The sequence below is a fragment of the Nerophis ophidion genome, linkage group LG07 (assembly GCF_033978795.1).
Source record: "Nerophis ophidion isolate RoL-2023_Sa linkage group LG07, RoL_Noph_v1.0, whole genome shotgun sequence".
Taxonomy (NCBI): domain Eukaryota; kingdom Metazoa; phylum Chordata; class Actinopteri; order Syngnathiformes; family Syngnathidae; genus Nerophis; species Nerophis ophidion.
This window is the reverse complement of record NC_084617.1, coordinates 15,868,983-15,886,039: the sequence shown is the minus strand read 5'-3', so window position 1 is coordinate 15,886,039 and position 17,057 is coordinate 15,868,983. Positions and strand designations below refer to the sequence as shown.

General features: G+C 40.6%; 1 protein-coding gene across 2 annotated transcripts in view; it reads left to right on the top strand.

Annotated features, from left to right (window-relative positions):
- Positions 1–17,057, top strand: part of znf385c (zinc finger protein 385C) — a 393,452-nt gene that overhangs the window by 361,817 nt on the left and 14,578 nt on the right. For both annotated transcript variants that reach the window (XM_061905445.1, XM_061905446.1), the window contains 3 exons: positions 5,323–5,646; positions 6,674–6,861; positions 11,789–11,887. In XM_061905445.1, the coding sequence (XP_061761429.1) occupies positions 5,323–5,646; positions 6,674–6,861; positions 11,789–11,887 (611 nt within the window). The remainder of the gene's footprint in view (positions 1–5,322; positions 5,647–6,673; positions 6,862–11,788; positions 11,888–17,057) is intronic.

Sequence of the window (17,057 nt, the reverse complement as noted above, 5' to 3'; positions counted from 1 at the left end):
AATCTTGAATTCCCCATTTTTATTTTTGATCAATAAAAAAAACCCTTCATAAAAAGTTTAAATCTTGGTTGTGTAGGTTAAAATGTTGTAAATATTGTGCTCCTGAGTGAATGTTGCTGATAAATTTAAATTTTTTTTAATTACTTCATCCATCCATCCATCCATCATCTTCCGCTTATCCGAGGTCGGGTCGCGGGGGCAGCAGCCTAAGCAGGTAAGCCCAGACTTCACTCTGCCCAGCCATTTCGTCTAGCTCTTCCCAGGTGATTCCGAGGCGTTCCCAGGCCAGCCAGGAGACATAGTCTTCCCAACATGTCTTGGGTCTTCCCCGTAGCCCCCTGCCGGTTGGACGTGCTCTAAACACCTCCCTAGGGAGGCGTTCGGGTGGCATCCTGACCAGATGCCCGAACTACCTCATCTGGCTCCTCTCGATGTGAAGGAGCAGCGGCTTTACTTTGAGTTCCTCCCGGATGGCAGAGCTTCTCATCCTATCTCCAAGGGAGAGCCCCGCCACCCCGCGGAGGAAAATCATTTCGGACGTTTGTACCCGTGATCTTATCCTTTCGGTCATGACCCAAAGCTCATGACCATAGGTGAGGATGGGAACGTAGATCGACTGGTAAATTGAGAGCTTTGCCTTCCGGCTCAGCTCCTTCTTCACCACAACGGATCGGTACAACGATTACTGAAGACGCCGCACCAATCCGCCTGTCGATCTCACGATCCACTCTTCCCTCACTCATGAACAAGACTCCTAGGTACTTGAACTCCTCTACTTGGGGCAGGGTCTCCTCCCCAACCCGGGGATGGCACTCCATCCATATAATTAATTTCTCTTTTAACAAATTTGTTTCGAATTTTTTTAAGAATAAAAAACAAAGACAATTCCCAACTAATGACTGGTGTCCTTGTATTGCCAGAGCTGGATTTGAGTGCTTCTATTGTACTAATAGTTCAAGTCTGAATGACTCCCGTTTGTAATTTGCGGTGTGAGTGTGAGACATAAAATATGATTTATTGCAAAGTAATAGGACCTGGTGGCAAAGACAAGGCAATGACAATGAGACAGCCCATATTAATATCAGCTTACTAACTTGGATGTTTGAAGGAGAGTGAGGTTTGGATATCCTCACTCTATGAAGACAAATACTACAGTTGTGGTCAACCGCACCAAGCATTTATCACATCAGAGCCACCAAATAAGTAAGTCGACCCGGTAAGGCGATAGATGGGGGACAACGTATTGACATTTCTAGGCATGCCCGCTGTGAATTAGGAAAATATTCCAGGCACTGGAAAACAATTCCTCTGAATGACACCGCCAGGGACAACCGCAAGAGAACGCATCAAGCCAGCATCACCTCTCTGTTATTGAACAATCTGGTTTCTTTTGTGACATCTGGAATAAAAGTGTCCATTGGTTTTAGTTCCCTTTAGACACCTGGACTCAACCCAGACCATGCAAGTGAACTCCAACCCGGAGTGCTATCTCCGGGTTGGGGCAGGGTCTCCTCCCCAACCCGGAGATGGCACTCCACCCTCATATGGCTCTCACGGAAATAGTTTTTAAAATATTTGGCTCCCTCAGCCAGAAAGGTTCCCGACCCCTGTTTTATAGCATCTTGGAATCAAACGCAAGAACCTCTTGCTGTGAGCGCTAAGTACACTACAGCCGCTTCCAGACTATATTCCGGTCTTCTGCCTCCCTTCTTGTTTCACTGGGATTTGTCCAAGTTGGATTTCTTATCTAACAATTGAAACCTGGCAACTTCCTATGAAGTGCTTCAATGCTGAATTAAGTTCCTTTGGATTTTTTTTAAAGAGCTTTTCAGTGCCGCCAGCCTCCAAAGTCATCCTTTGTAAAGCCCCTGCTTAATCCATCGATCACTATCAAGCCACCTTCCCTCTTGGGGGCTTCTTTGGCGCTTAGATGCTCCCGGAGGGGGGGGGACTCTCATTACAGCGAAGGGACGCTGTAATCTCGCTCTTCTATAGGTTCGTTTTCCGCTGCGGGTATGAGAGAGGAAGACTCTTATCTCCAATGATGAATTTACTCTGGGACGCTAAAGGAGAAATCAATGGCTGTGGCGGTGGAGCGCCAAACGGAATGGAGGGAGAAGAGAGTGGTCAGGGGGTGAAGTGGGCAACAGAGGTGAAGGGGGGAAGTATAAAGGAACTCTCGTGACTTTGCACTCGATATATTTGTATTGACTTTCCACTCCACGTGGAAAAGAGGTAGTGGAAAGGTCGAGACGACGCTACGATGCTAACAGTATCACATGTTTACTTTTTAATTACGTTTATGCTAATAAATCTTCCTCAGAAGGAGCGTCCTCTGCTGTAACTTTGTTGGCGGTAATTCTCAGAAGTGTCATGATCCGCTACTTGGATCATGTCATATTCAGTTTTTGTTCCATCTTTGTGTCGGGTTCTGTTATTTGACTTCCTTAGTTCCTGGTGGCACTTCCTGTTTTGTTCCGTTGCCTGGTTATACATTAGTGTCACCTGTTTTTGCTTTTGATGCGCACCTGCCTCTTAATGACTCTCCTTATTTAAGCCTGCCTTTTTTGTTACTCGCTCTCGGATTCTCATTTGCTATTCAATGCAACAGGTGACGTCGCTATCCCCGATCGAGGTAAAAAGACTTTTTGTACTTGTTAGCTTCCACGCTATCCCATTTTTTTTCCCCCCTAGCTCACATGCTAGCGTCCTTAGTTCTTTCTAGCTCCCATGCTTGTTCTGTTGGTTTTGTTTCTAGTGCCTTTGTCCAAGTGGTTTCTGTTCCTAGTCAGTTCTTAGTTTATTTTGTTAGTGATAATAAATCATTATTTCTTACCTTCACGTTGTGTCCATCTCCGGCTGCACCCACGAGAGCACAAACCCGCACCACAATGCCAGCTAAGCGTCACAAGGAGGCTTTTAATGCCAAACATCAAAAAGCCCTAGTTGAGAGTTGACCAACAGCGCCTCTGCTGGCCGTAGCCAAGTAATGACAGAAAACTCTGACATGAGTGACATTTTTCATAGGACTGGACAATTATGTCAAAAATTATCAAGTTAAAGTTAAAGTACCAATGATTGTCACACACACACACTAGGTATGGCGAAATTATTCTCTGCATTTGACCCATCACCCTAGATCACCCCCTGGGAGGTGAGGGGAGCAGTGAGCACCAGCGGTGGCCGCGCCCGGGAATCATTTTTGGTGATTCAACCCCCAATTCCAACCCTTGATACTGAGTCCCAAGCAGGGAGGTAATGGGTCCCATTTTTATATTCTTGGGTATGACTCGGCCGGGGTTTGAGCTCACAACCTACCGATCTCATATGTACAGTACAGGCCAAAAGTTTGGACACACCTTCTCCTTTAATGAGACTATTTACATTGTAGATTGTAACGGCAGCCATCAAAACTAAGAGGTTTCCCTGCTCTTCAGGGGATTTTAAAATTCCCTGAAGAGCAGGGAAACATGCGAAACAGGCTTGTAGGGATGAAATAGCCTCTGTGCTTTTTCCTGACCTAACGTATATTCCGCTCTACTCTGGAATTTAGTACTGTATAACGGGTAAACCACAGTAACCTTGACTATTCATATATTGACTGAAAGAGTGCGCACTTGATCAATGGAAAAATGCATTTTTAGAGAATATGATTTGCCTGAGAAACTAGGAGACACTGAGAGTAACAAGCACTAGAAAATGGATTAGGAAGGACGGATTAAAAATAAAAAAAACATATAAAAGAGTTTTATTTTTTTATTTTTTTTTAACTTGGGACTTCCCGCCTGCCGGATTTTGGACACTGCCGTGCCAGACCCGTAGTTCGGGGACCCCTGGCTGATACAGTACTGCCTGCTATCTAATTTCTCGGAAGTGCAACTGCATTGCAAATGAGACTCAAGTGTGATAATAAAACAAGACATAACAATTGGACAGCGCAGTTATCGTGATCAGATCTTTTTTAAATGTTCCATTTAAAAAATGGTTGTATTATCAAACAATTACCATTTATTAACATAGGCAAAAGTACCGAAAATTGGTATCCCGGAGTACCGGTATCGATTCTGAGGTACTGGGAATTGTTACCCTATCGCAGTGATTTTCAACCTTTTTTTGAGCCAAGGCACACTTTTTGCGTTGAAAAAAATCCAGAGGCACACCACCAGCAGAAATCATTAAAAAACGAATCTCAGTTGACATTAAAAAGTTGTTGTCGCAATTGTTGGATATGACTTTAAAGCATAACCAGGCATGCATCACTATAGCTCTTGTCTCAAAGTAGGTGTACTGTCACCACCTGTCACATCACGCCGTGACTTATTTGGAGTTTTTTTATGTTTTTCTGTGTATAGTATTTTTAGTTATTGTCTTGCGCTCCTATTTTGGTGGCTTTCTCTCTTTTTTTGGAATTTTCCTGTAGCAGATTCATGTCTTCCTTGGAGCGATACTTCCCGCATCTACTTTGTTTTAGCAATCAAGAATATTTTTTTTTTTTTTATATTTCTTAGTGTGGACATTGTTGAATGTCATGCCATGTACGGATGTACTTTGTGTACGCCGTCTTTGGTCCACAGTAAGTCTTTGCTGTTGTCCAGCATTCTGTTTTTGTTTACTTTGTAGCAGGTTCAGTTTTAATTTCGTTTTGCATAGCCTTCCCTAAGCTTCAGTGCCTTTTCTTAGGGGCACTCACCTTTGCTTTAAGCATGAGACACCTTTTTACCTGTACGCTGCCTCCCGTTGTTTCCGACATCTACAAAGCAATTAGCTACCGGCTGCCACCTACTGATATGGAGAAGTATTACATGGTTACTCAGCCGAGCTCTAGACAGCGCCGACACTCAAAAATAACACATAATTTGCAGGCTATAATTACTGGTTTGCAAAAAATATTTGTAACCCAAATAGGTAAAATTACATAATCTCCCACGGCACACCAGACTTTATCTCACGTGCCGTGGCACAGTGGTTGAAAAACACTGCCCTATCGATTCAAAACTGAACAGTACCTTTCCTTAGTTACAAGCTCAGGAATTTGCACATTGCGTATTTTCTATTCAAATATTTTTATGATTGTGAGAAGCCAAAATCGAAATCAAAATGAAAATTTGATAAATTGTCCCAAATGTCTGCTGTCTAAAGAAGAGGAAGTTGTGCTACGCTATATCGCTCATTATTCTGATCAACACCACACTGGTGCGGAAACAGGAGTTCAGAACATCCGCACAGAAAATGATCCCATCCTAAAATATCCCAAAAGTCTATTGGTTGTCCTTACCAGAAGGTTCCATCATGCTAATGTTCCGCACTGTGTCCTGACTCCAGGTCTTCAGGCGGATCACGACGCCGTCACCTCGGACGTGAAGACGGCGGACAGTCCCAGGAGCTCGGCCATGCTGACGCCGGTGTCGGACGTCTCCGGGACCGAGCTGGTCACCTTCTCCCCTCCTCAGATCGCAGAGACGGCCTCCGACGGCATCGGCCTCGAGGCGCCGGATGCCGTCGAGTCGGGCAACCAGCCCAACGCCTCCGGCGCCGGCGGGGAGGCGCCAACGGACGAGGACGGCAAGAAAAGTAAAGCTCACCTCCACTGTCCCGTCTGCAAGGTGACGGTTAACTCCACCTCCCAGATGGAAGCACATAACAGCGGTAAGGACAAGGAAAGCCATTTGGTTTTTAGGAGTACCGTATTTCCTTGAATAGCCGCCTGGGCGCTAATTAATTTCAAACCTCTTCTCACTCCTGCGCTCATTCAAGGCATGCGATAAAAGTAAGCAGGCGCTAATACTTTTAAAACCTCTTCTCACCCCTGTGCTTACCAATGGCATGCAGTAAAAAATTGAGTGTGATATAAAAAAAAAAAAAAAAATTTAATTCTTCTGCGGCCGCGGCCCGGTGGTTGGGGACCACTACTCTACAACATGTCATCTTACCCACCTTTACACCATGCTATCTGCATGCCGGTCGGACGCATGCACATCACTGTTTCGCATACCAGATTGCAATGCATACTTGGTCAACAGCCATACTTTTTACGCTGATGGTTGTGATATAAACAACTTCAACACTCTTACTAATATGCGCCACACTCTGTGAACCCACACCAAACACATTTCTGGAGAACATTGGCTCTGTAACACATTATAAACGCAACATAAGAATTACCCAGAATTCCAATGCATCCATGACTCTTGGCTATGTTATACACGCACCCCCCCAACCCCGCCCACCTCAACCGGCGCACGGGGGGGGGGACTGTATAATATAGCCAAGAGTCATGGATGCATTGGAATTCTGGGTAATTCTTATGTTGCGTTTATAATGTGTTACAGAGCCAATGTTATCCAGAAATGTGTTTAGTGTGGGTTCACAGAGTGTGGTGCATATTAGTAAGAGTGTTAAAGACAAGTTGTTTTATATCACAACCATCAGTGTGATCTCTACGGCTGTGGAACAAGACCCCTGGTTTACACACAGTAAAAGCAAAAAAAAAAAGACTCTGCCATATTGGAAATGACGACAGGGGAAGCGTCACTCGTGATATCACGACTTTGACCCGGCGGTAAAAGTAAGCATGCACTAATAAATTTGGGGAGTGAGTTTGACCAGGCGCATATTACATGCTATTCAAGGAAATACGGTATTCCTAAATCCGCCTTTCCGCCGTGTCCGTCAGGTACAAAGCACAAGCTGATGCTGGAGGGTCAAAGCGTCCTGCCGCGGCGCCGCAGCAAGACGGGAGGCGGTCGGGGCAGCTGCAAGAGCAGGAGGCTGGGGAGCAAAGGCAGCGTGGGCGTGTCCAGCAAGAACTTCCAGTGCGAAGTGTGCGACATCTTCGTCAACTCTGAGTCACAACTGACCCAGGTGAGCCCGAGTCCGCCATGTAGCAGCGTTAGCAAGCATTCCAGTCCACTCCAGCTTGGCACGGTACGCTTTGGAAGGCTAATTCCGAATCGGACAACTGTATCCCCTAAAATAGCGTGGTGACGGTGTGAGCCACCGATGGACTTAGGTAGCGTGCAAAAAAGATCTATTATTTAGGGCACCGGTCTGCAACCCGCAGCTCTGGAGCCACATGCCACCGCCGTGGTTCAACAAATAATGATCACTTAATTACTTACATTTATGTAGTTATTTTTAATCTAACAGTTGTTATTTCGGAGAGTTCTGATATCTTATCATATGATAATAAAACATTTTGATGTATTGTCGATGGAAGGTTGGTAGGTAGGTAGGTAGGTCTTTATTGTCATTGCACAAGTACAATGAAACTTTGTTTTCAGCACAAAGCCGTTCAAGATGAGACAAACAAACAAACAGTGTACAGGGTTACAGAACAGGAACGCTGATTGGTCGCCACAAGGTGTCCCGTAAAAGATGGGGAAAAAGGTCAAACGCTGGGAAAGGATGAGTAAAAAAATACAATTTCCTAAGAGGGCCCAGCCTGAAGTGGGAAAATAACTCTATAGCAAAGTACATATCCATATTACAACATACATCTCGAGACTTGCAACAGAGGGGAGGGAGTGGGGGCTACGGTGGCAGGCTGCAGCTGCTCTGGCACTGCCCAGTTTTCCGTCACCCCTTTAAGGGATTCGCATATTTCACAGCCCCTGTGCGTCATCTCTTGCTGGCAAGCAATTGTATTGTTTTTAGCGGACTTAGCTATAAGTGGTGTTATTGTCATTTTAGGAATCAAACAGAGTTTGCGGCTGTGGTTGGGTTTTTTTTGGGGTTGGAAATTGGCTCAAATGGCTCTTTGTATGCTGAAGGTTGCCGACCCCTGATTTAGGGCATTAAAGCTTGGTGGAAAAGGGGCTTTGATTTTAATTACAGGGTTCATTTTTAACATGTCAAACAAAAATCTTGACTACTTTACAATCCAAACATATCTCAGTTTTACACTTACATAACTCAACATGTCCGAAAAGGAGGAGGAAGAACCTGAGCTTGTCTGATCCTACCCCCCACTGTGTCCCATCAGTCACTGATATGATTCCCTTCCTGACTTCCACATGTGCAGTCCAGGCCAAAAGATTGGACGCATCTTCTCATAGCTCGGTTGGTAGAGCGGCCGTGCCAGCAACTTGAGGGTTGCAGGTTCAATTCCCGCTTCCGCCATCCTAGTCACTGCCGTTGTGTCCTTGGGCAAGACACTTTACCCACCTGCTCCCAGTGCCACCCACACTGGTTTAAATGTAACTTAGATATTGGGTTTCACTATGTAAAGCGCTTTGAGTCACTAGAGAAAAGCGCTATATAAATATAATTCACTTCACTTCACTTTGCCTGTTATTTTATTTTTTCATGAATATTTACACTGTAGATTGTCACTGAAGGCATCAAAACTGTGACACCTGTTAAGAGAAAACCATTTCTGGTGACTACCTCTTGAAGCTCATGGAGAGAATGCCAAGAGTGTGCAAAGCAGTAATCAGAGCCAAGGGTGGTTATTTTGAATAAACTTAAATATAAAATATGTTTTCAGTTATTTCACCTTTTTTTGTTAAGTACATAACTCCACATCTGTTCATTCATAGTTTTGATGCCTTCAGTGACAATCTACAATGCAAATAGTCATGAAAATAAAGAAAACACATTGAATGAGTAGGTGTGTCCAAACTTTTGGCCTGTACTGTACCTGTTTACTTATTTTCAAGGGTGTGTAGTAGTTGGAGTTAATTGCTTAAGTTTATCAATAATTGTTTGTTCAACTGATAATAATAGTGACAGACACTGTACTTCAGCAGTTCTTTGTTTGTTTTTTTACACATCATCTGCAAACAATACTATCTTTTGATCTTTAGGAGTCATTGATGTGTAGGTTATAACGTTTTGGACCTAGGATTGACCCCTGGGGTACACCGCAAATGATATCTCAGCATGTTGCTCCCTGTTTGTTGCGTAGCTTTTCACCTTGATCAAACTGCAACATTCTAAATTGTTGATTAAGATATTAAATTGATGATGAGTAGTTATGCCAAATGCTTTTGTTGCGTAAATTTTTTGGTACAGAGATTAATGTAGTGCGCCGTTACGCCCACAAGTGGTTGAAATCTTGCATATGCAGTTCGATTTTTACACCTTCAGATGATTTGAAGGCAGCATGTGCGGTCCAAGGTAAGTCTTGCAACAATGGTTATTATTCTCTGTACAGTATCGATACACCAACATCAAATATTATTACCGGGTTTTGATACGTCGCTTGTCTCCTTTTACGGAAATAAATCAAATAAATTGACTTGTTGTGATTGGGGATAGTTTTCGAAGGTAGTTTTTTTGGCAAAAAAAAAAAAAAAACTAAAATCCACCGCTGGCATGTTACAGTACCTGGGTTGCGCATGAAGTCACGCCCAGTTGCCTATTCTCACTTCGGCACTTGGCGATCACTCCAGCAGCACTGAGAGCAGACACAACCAAACTACCTCTTGGTAGTAATGTTGCAATTTTCATTGCCAACAAAGAAATTGACCCAAAAAACCCTCCAACATAAGTAAAGTAAGGGTCCACTTTTCCAAAAATGTGCTAGCTTGATGCTAATATACATCGGCTTTGCCATTGACATGCTACTGATTTACATTAGCGGTTTTACATGGCGATTTCAACACCTCCAAATTTGTTAATGAAATCTACAACTAGGATGCATGTTACAATCCAACAGCTAGTGCATAATAAGTACAATACTTACAGTATTAACACTTTTTAGAGTGCAACAAAAACCAACACAACGTCACTACACACTACTGCCATCTAACGTCTTGGACATGGTGTCATACTAGCAAAAAAGGCTCAGAAATGTGATAACAGAAAAAGATATAACAAATGGGCAGCAGTTATCCAAATCAGCTCATGTTTAAAGGCCTACTGAAACCCACTACTACCGACCACGCAGTCTGATAGTTTATATATCAATGATGAAATATTAACATTGCAACACATGCCAATACGGCCTTTTTAGTTTACTAAATTGCAATTTTAAATTTCCCACGAAGTATCGTGTTAAAAACGTCGAGTATGATGACGCGTGCGTTTGACGTCTCGGGTTGTAGCGGACATTATTTTCCAGCCCGATCCAAGCTATAAGTAGTCTGCTTTAATCGCATAATTACACAGTATTCTGGACATCTGTGTTGCTGAATCTTTTGCAATTTGTTCAATTAATAATGGAGAAGTCAGAGAAGAAAGATGGAGGTGGGAAGCTTTTAGCCTTTAGCCACACAAACACAGCCGGTGTTTCCTTGTTTAAAATTCCAGAAGGTGAAGCTTTACTATGAAACAGAGCGGTCAAGCGAACATAGATCCCTACCACATGTCAATCGGCAGTTTTCGGTGAGAAAATTGTGGTAATAAGTCGGTTCTTACCGGAGACATCAGCGGAGCTTCCTTCCTGCTGCACCTGCGTGACTTCCCTCAGAGACACTGGCGGTCAACACACCCGTGACCATACCCTTCCGACTTTCAGGTACTATTTAACTCACTAAAACACCAGCAACACAATAGGCGGATAAGGGATTTTTCAGAATTATCCTAGTAAATGTGTCTAATAACATCTGAAGCGCTCCCACTGCAATCGCCCTTTTTTTTTTTTTTTTTTTACTTTTTTTTTCTTTTTCTAGTCCTTCACTCTAAATTTCCTCATCCACGAATCTTTCATCATCGCTCAAATTAATGGGGAAATTGTTGCTTTTTTGGTCCGAATAGCTCTAGCTGCTGCTGGCTATGATTGTAAACGATGTGAGGATGTGAGGAGCCCTACAACCCGTGACGTCACGCGCACATCATCTGCTACTTCCGGTAAAAGCAAGGCTTTTTTATTAGGGACCAAAAGTTGCAAACTTTATCATCGATGTTCTCTACTAAATCATTTCAGCAAAAATATGGCAATATCGCGAAATGATCAAGTATGACACATAGAATGGACCTGCTATCCCCGTTTGAATAAGAAAATCTCATTTCAGTAGGCCTTTAAATGTTACAATAAATATGACATTTTATAAGCAAAAACAATGAATATTTATTAACACACACAAAAATACTGATAATTGGTACCGTTAAGTAGCAGTATCGATTTCCATGTACCGGGAATTGGTACTATACTGGTTCAAATATGATGTCATCAGTATCGTGATGATATTGTATGGTCAGTGACTGTATCATCATGTACTAAAATTGTCATAATAGTATTTTTAAATCAAGCTCTCCATCGTTTCATAGAAATGAGAGGAAAAAGAGAAAGTGAAAGCATTTGCTTTATAGAATGTGGCGTCTAATTAGCTGACCTCTGCAAACTGACACGATGATGATGAGGAGGAGGAGGAGGAGGAGGAGGAGGCCTGCGGGCTGAACCTCAGAAATGACCGCCAATCGTTTATAAAGCAATTACAAGTCACAGCCAGTACGCCACATGCGGCCGCCATTAAAAGGCGAGCGTAAAGCGTGTGTGTGTTATTGCACGCCACATCTTGTGTCCTCCGCTTTTAATTTAACGCCACGGAAGCAGGTGGGGAAAGTCGTTTTTCCTGATGAACATCGCGGGAGAATGAGCCTGCCTGTGGAATGTGGGGAATATTGGGGATGAGCTGCTGAGCTGTGGATCCCTATATAAACACACACACACACACACACACACACACACACACACACACATCCCTCTTGGCAGTGCAGTCGGAGCGGAAGAAAGTTTTGTCAGGTAGAAAGCAATGCAAAGTGATTTGTGTACATATTGCTTGTTCACACACACATGAATGTCTGTGGAGCAGATGCTGATGCGGCATCTTTTCTCACCGCACAGCACATGAATAGCAGACGGCACAAGGACAGGTTGGCGGGAAAACCCCCCAAGCCAAAGTTCACCCCCCACAGCAAGAGCCAGCACAGCTCCAGCATAGCGGTAAGTCGGAGGGAGAGGGGGGAAAAAAAAGATGTCGCACAGTAATAGTTTGCTTGTTGACGTGAGCCTCTGGAGAAACTGCTAAGTTGGCACATCAGAGACGTAACAGTAGAGGTTTTGTTTTGGATTTAGTCGCCTGTGCCTTTCACACAGAATTCACCCCCGTTTTGGGTGAATTAGAGCTGTGGTTCTCAAATAGGGGTACGCGTACCCCTGGGGGTACTTGAAGGTATGCCAAGGGGTACGTGAGATTTTTTAAAAATATTATAAAAATAGCAACAATTCAAAAATCCTATATAAATATATTTATTGAATAATACTTCAACAAAATATGAATGTAAGTTCAAAAACTGTGAAAAGAAATGCAACAATTCATTTTTGTGGACATGTTCCATAAATATTGATGTTAAAGATTTCTTTTTTTGTGAAGAAATGTTTAGAATTAAGTTGATGAATCCAGATGGATCTCTATTACAATCCCCAAAGAGGACACTTTAAGTTGATGATTACTTCTATGTGTAGAAATCTTTATTTATAATTGAATCACTTGTTTATTTTTCAACAAGTTTTTAGTTATTTTTATATCTTTTTTTCCCAAATAGTTCAAGAAAGACCACTACAAATGAGCAATATTTTGCACTGTTAAACAATTTAATAAATCAGAAACTGATGACATAGTGCTGTATTTTACTTCTTTATCTCTTTTTTTCAACCAAAAATGCTTTGCTCTGATTAGGGGGTACTTGAATGAAAAAAATGTTCACAGGGGGTACATCACTGAAAAAAGGTTGAGAACCACTGAATTAGAGCACTGTTTTTTAACCAAAAATAATATTCATTGTTGGGTCGTGAGCGTTCCCTAGAGCAGTGGTTCTCAACCTTTTTTCAGTGATGTACCCCCTGTGAACATTTTTTTAATTCAAGTACCCCCTAATTAGAGTAAAGCATTTTTGGTTGGAAAAAAAGATATAAAGAAGTAAAATACAGCACTATGTCATCAGTTTCTGATTTGTTCAATCAGGGGTCACCAACGCGGTGCCCGCGGGCGCCAGGTCACCCGTAAGGACCAGATGAGTCCCTCGCTGACCTCTTCTAAAAATAGCTCAAATAGCAGCACTCACCAGTGAGCTGCTTCTGTTTTTTAAATGTTATTTATTTACTAGCAAGCTGGTCTCGCTTTGCTCGACATTTTTAATTCTAAGAGAAAAAAAACTCAAATAAAATTTGAAAATCCAAGAAAATATTTTGAAGACTTGGTCTTCACTTGTTTGAATAAATTCATTTATATTTTTACTTTGCTTCTTATAACTTTCAGAAAGAAAATTTTAGAGAAAAAATACAACCTTAAAAAGGATTTTAGGATTTTTAAACACATATACCTTTTTAGCTTTTAAATTCCTTCCTCTTCTTTCCTGACAATTTAAATCAATGTTCAAGTATTTTTTTTTTTTTTACTGTACAGAATCAATCAATCAATGTTCATTTATATAGCCCTAAATCACTAGTGTCTCAAAGGGCTGCACAAACCACAACACAAACCGCTACGACATCCTCGGTAGGCCCACATAAAGGCAAGGAAAACTTTTCGACGAAGAATATTTGTGAAATATTTCTTCAAACTTATTATGATTAAAATTCTCAAAAAATATTCTGGCAAATCTAGAAAATCTGTAGAATCAAATTTAAATCTTATTTCAAAGTCTTTTGAATTTCTTTTAAAATTTTTGTTCTGGAAAATCTAGAAGAAATAATGATTTGTCTTTGTTAGAAATATAGCTTGGTCCAATTTGTTATATATTCTAACAAAGTGCAGATTGGATTTTAACCTATTTAAAACATGTCATCAAAATTCTAAAATTAATCTTAATCAGGAAAAATTACTAATGATGTTCCGTAAATTCTTTTTTTAATTTTTTCAAAAAGGTTCGAATTAGCTAGTTTTTCTCTTCATTTTTTCCGGTTGAATTTTGAATTTTAAAGAGTCGAAATTGAAGATAAACTATGTTTTAAAATTAAATTTTCTTTTTTTTTCTTGTTTTCTCCTCTTTTAAACCGTTCAATTAAGTGGGTTTTTTTAATCATATATTCTCTACAAAAAACTATCCTTAAAAGAAAAAAAAATGTACGACTGAATGACAGACAAAAATATGCGTTTATATATAAATATATATGTATATATATATATATATATATATATATATATATATATATATATATATATATATATATATATGTATATATATATATTAGGGGTGGGCAAAGTAATGCGTTAATTACGAGTTAACTCATCAATCTATTAACGCCGACAATTATTTTATCGCACATTTGCGTATGTTGTTTACATGCTTTTATTTTGTTAACGCCTTTTCTTAACAAGATGGCGTCGCCCGGACGAGGGGCTTTTGGTAAAGATGGAACATTTGGCAAAAATACCGGACAATTCTGCAAATTTCATGGCTGGCTTACAGCGTGGTCACTGCAGGATCACTTATGACCGCCAGACAATTCTGAATGTGGATAGATCGGGCTGTTTTGGACTGAATGACGCGTGCTTGCTAGACCGGCTAGCTAGCATGGGAATACTTTGCCGGCTACATCCAGCGGCCTGTGAAGCAGCGGAGTATATGTGTTGTCTGTCTATTTATCAATAATGCAGACGAGGAGTGTTGGCTGAGTTCTTAACGTTTGCTTTCAGAGCGTGCATATCACAACATACAAGATGCCGTCATGGCGACACAACCTATACCGGGCTATTGCGTCACTCCTGTTGCATGCTGGGTAGGGTAGTTCTTGTTTTCCCTGGCTCATAACATCATAATATAGTACCATGTATATGCGTTCAGTTTATCAAAGCACCAAGCAAACAATCGGAAAATTCCCATCATATCAATTCCTAGATATGGTCATAATTATTCTAAGTGCACTACGCAGAATAAACACAACATTATTAATATTGCTACTACGGATAATTTGATCAAAAATTCCCTAAAACAGCCCACTACCTATAATATAGGTTTTTTAAACATAAGATCCCTGATAAAAAAAAAATGTTTCTGCTGTTAATTTAGAAATTGCCTGTTCAGATGTTATGATTGTCGCTCAGGGATTTGTATGTAGATTATATTTATTTTCCATAACAAACAGGATAACTTAAATACTCTGGCAGTGGCAATAAGCTTAAATGTTTGTATTTACATTTTTTGAGTTGATTTTCATGAAATATGCTATTTAACTGCTACTGTTTAACAAGGACTGATTTAAATTGTGTTTGCACAACAAATGTTTTGACGCTTTTGTTCATGTGGGAGAATATTCCAATAAAGGTGCACTACACACTACTTTTGAATTCATTATTGGGCTTTGCGTATAAAATGCAGTTAATCGCGATTAATTGGAGAAATAGTGCGACTAACTTCGATTCAAATTTTTAATCGTAGCCCAGCCCTAATATATATATATATGTATATATATATATAGAGAGAGAGAGAGAGAGAGAGAGAGAGAGAGAGAGAGAGAGAGATTTATTTATTAAAGGTAAATTGAGCAAATTGGCTCTTTCTGGCAATTTATTTGAGTGTGTATCAAACTGGTAGCCCTTCGCATTAATCAGTACCCAAGAAGTAGCTCTTGGTTTCAAAAAGGTTGGTGACCCCTGTATTAAATTGTATAACAGTGCAAAAATATTGCTCATTTGTAGTGGTCTTTCTGGGACTATTTGGAAAAAAAAGATATGAAAATAACAAAAAACTTGTTGAAAAATAAACAAGTGATTCAGTCATAAATAAAGATTTCTACACATAGAAATAATCAGCAACTTAAAGTGCCCACTTTGGGGATTGTAATAGAGATCCATCTGGATTCATGAACTTAATTCTAAACATTTCTTCACAAAAAGAGAAATCTTTAACATCAATATTTATGGAACATGTCCACAAAAAATCCAGCTGTCAACACTGAATATTGCATTGTTGCATTTCTTTTCACAGTTTATGATCTTACATTCATATTTTGTTGAAGTATTATTCAATAAATATATTTATAAAGGATTTTTGAAATGTTGCTATTTTTAGAATATTTTTTAAAAATCTCACGTACCCCCAGGGGTACGCGTACCCCCATTTGAGAACCACTGCTTTAGAGGCCCACCCAAAAAAATCTGTTACGCAGCGGTACTCAGTTGTGATACACTTTTCCACCACTTAAATATCAAACAAACAAAAGAAGACGAAAAATTTAAGCGTAAAAATGACGACTAAAGTGGTGAGGCTGTATTTTCATTGGCACTGCTATTTTTATATATTATAATTGATTTTATAATATATCTATATATATTTATGTTATATTATAATATATATATTATTATTATTATTATTATTCATTGTTCACATTTAGTGCATGTAAAATGTCAATAAATGAATGACAGGGTGCTCCGCCTACAATTTTACAGCAAATGTATTCTTAGCCCCTTCCTGCTCCATCAGTGTTAAGGATGTGGGTGCCGGGCCTAAGTTTTGCTGGACGTAGCTTGTCTTTACATGGCTGTACTGTACCCACGGTAATGTGAGCGAGAGCAACAAACTGAATAAAAATGGATCGTACAGAATAAATAAAAAAATTAAACAGGCCGCACCGAGACAAACTGTACCCTATGTGAACACACCAAAATGTACCAGGTGGTGATGGCATGAAAAGTAATTTTTGATCATCTCACGGCCGCTATCCAGGCTATTCAACGACTACTTATCAGCTTTATAACCCGACTTCCTTCGGCTTTGCTTTAAACCAGGGGTCTCAAACACGCGGCCTGCGAGAGGTTATTTTGCGGCCCGCACCTTAATATGAAAATTTAGTGTTGGTGCGGCCCGCGACATTTATATGAATGGCGCTCTACAGCAGGGGTCACCAACGCGGTGCCCGCGGGCACCAGATAGCCCGTAAGGACCACATGAGTCGCCCGCTGGCCTGTTCTAAAAATAGCTCAAATAGCAGCACTTACCCGTGAGCTGCCTCTATTTTTTATATTTTATTTATTTACTAGCAAGCTGGTCTCGCTTCTGCTCGACATTTTTAATTCTAAGAGAAAAAACTCAAAAAGAATTTGAAAATCCAAGAAAATATTTTAAAGTCTTGGTCTTCACTTGTTTAAATAAATTCATTTATGTTTTTACTT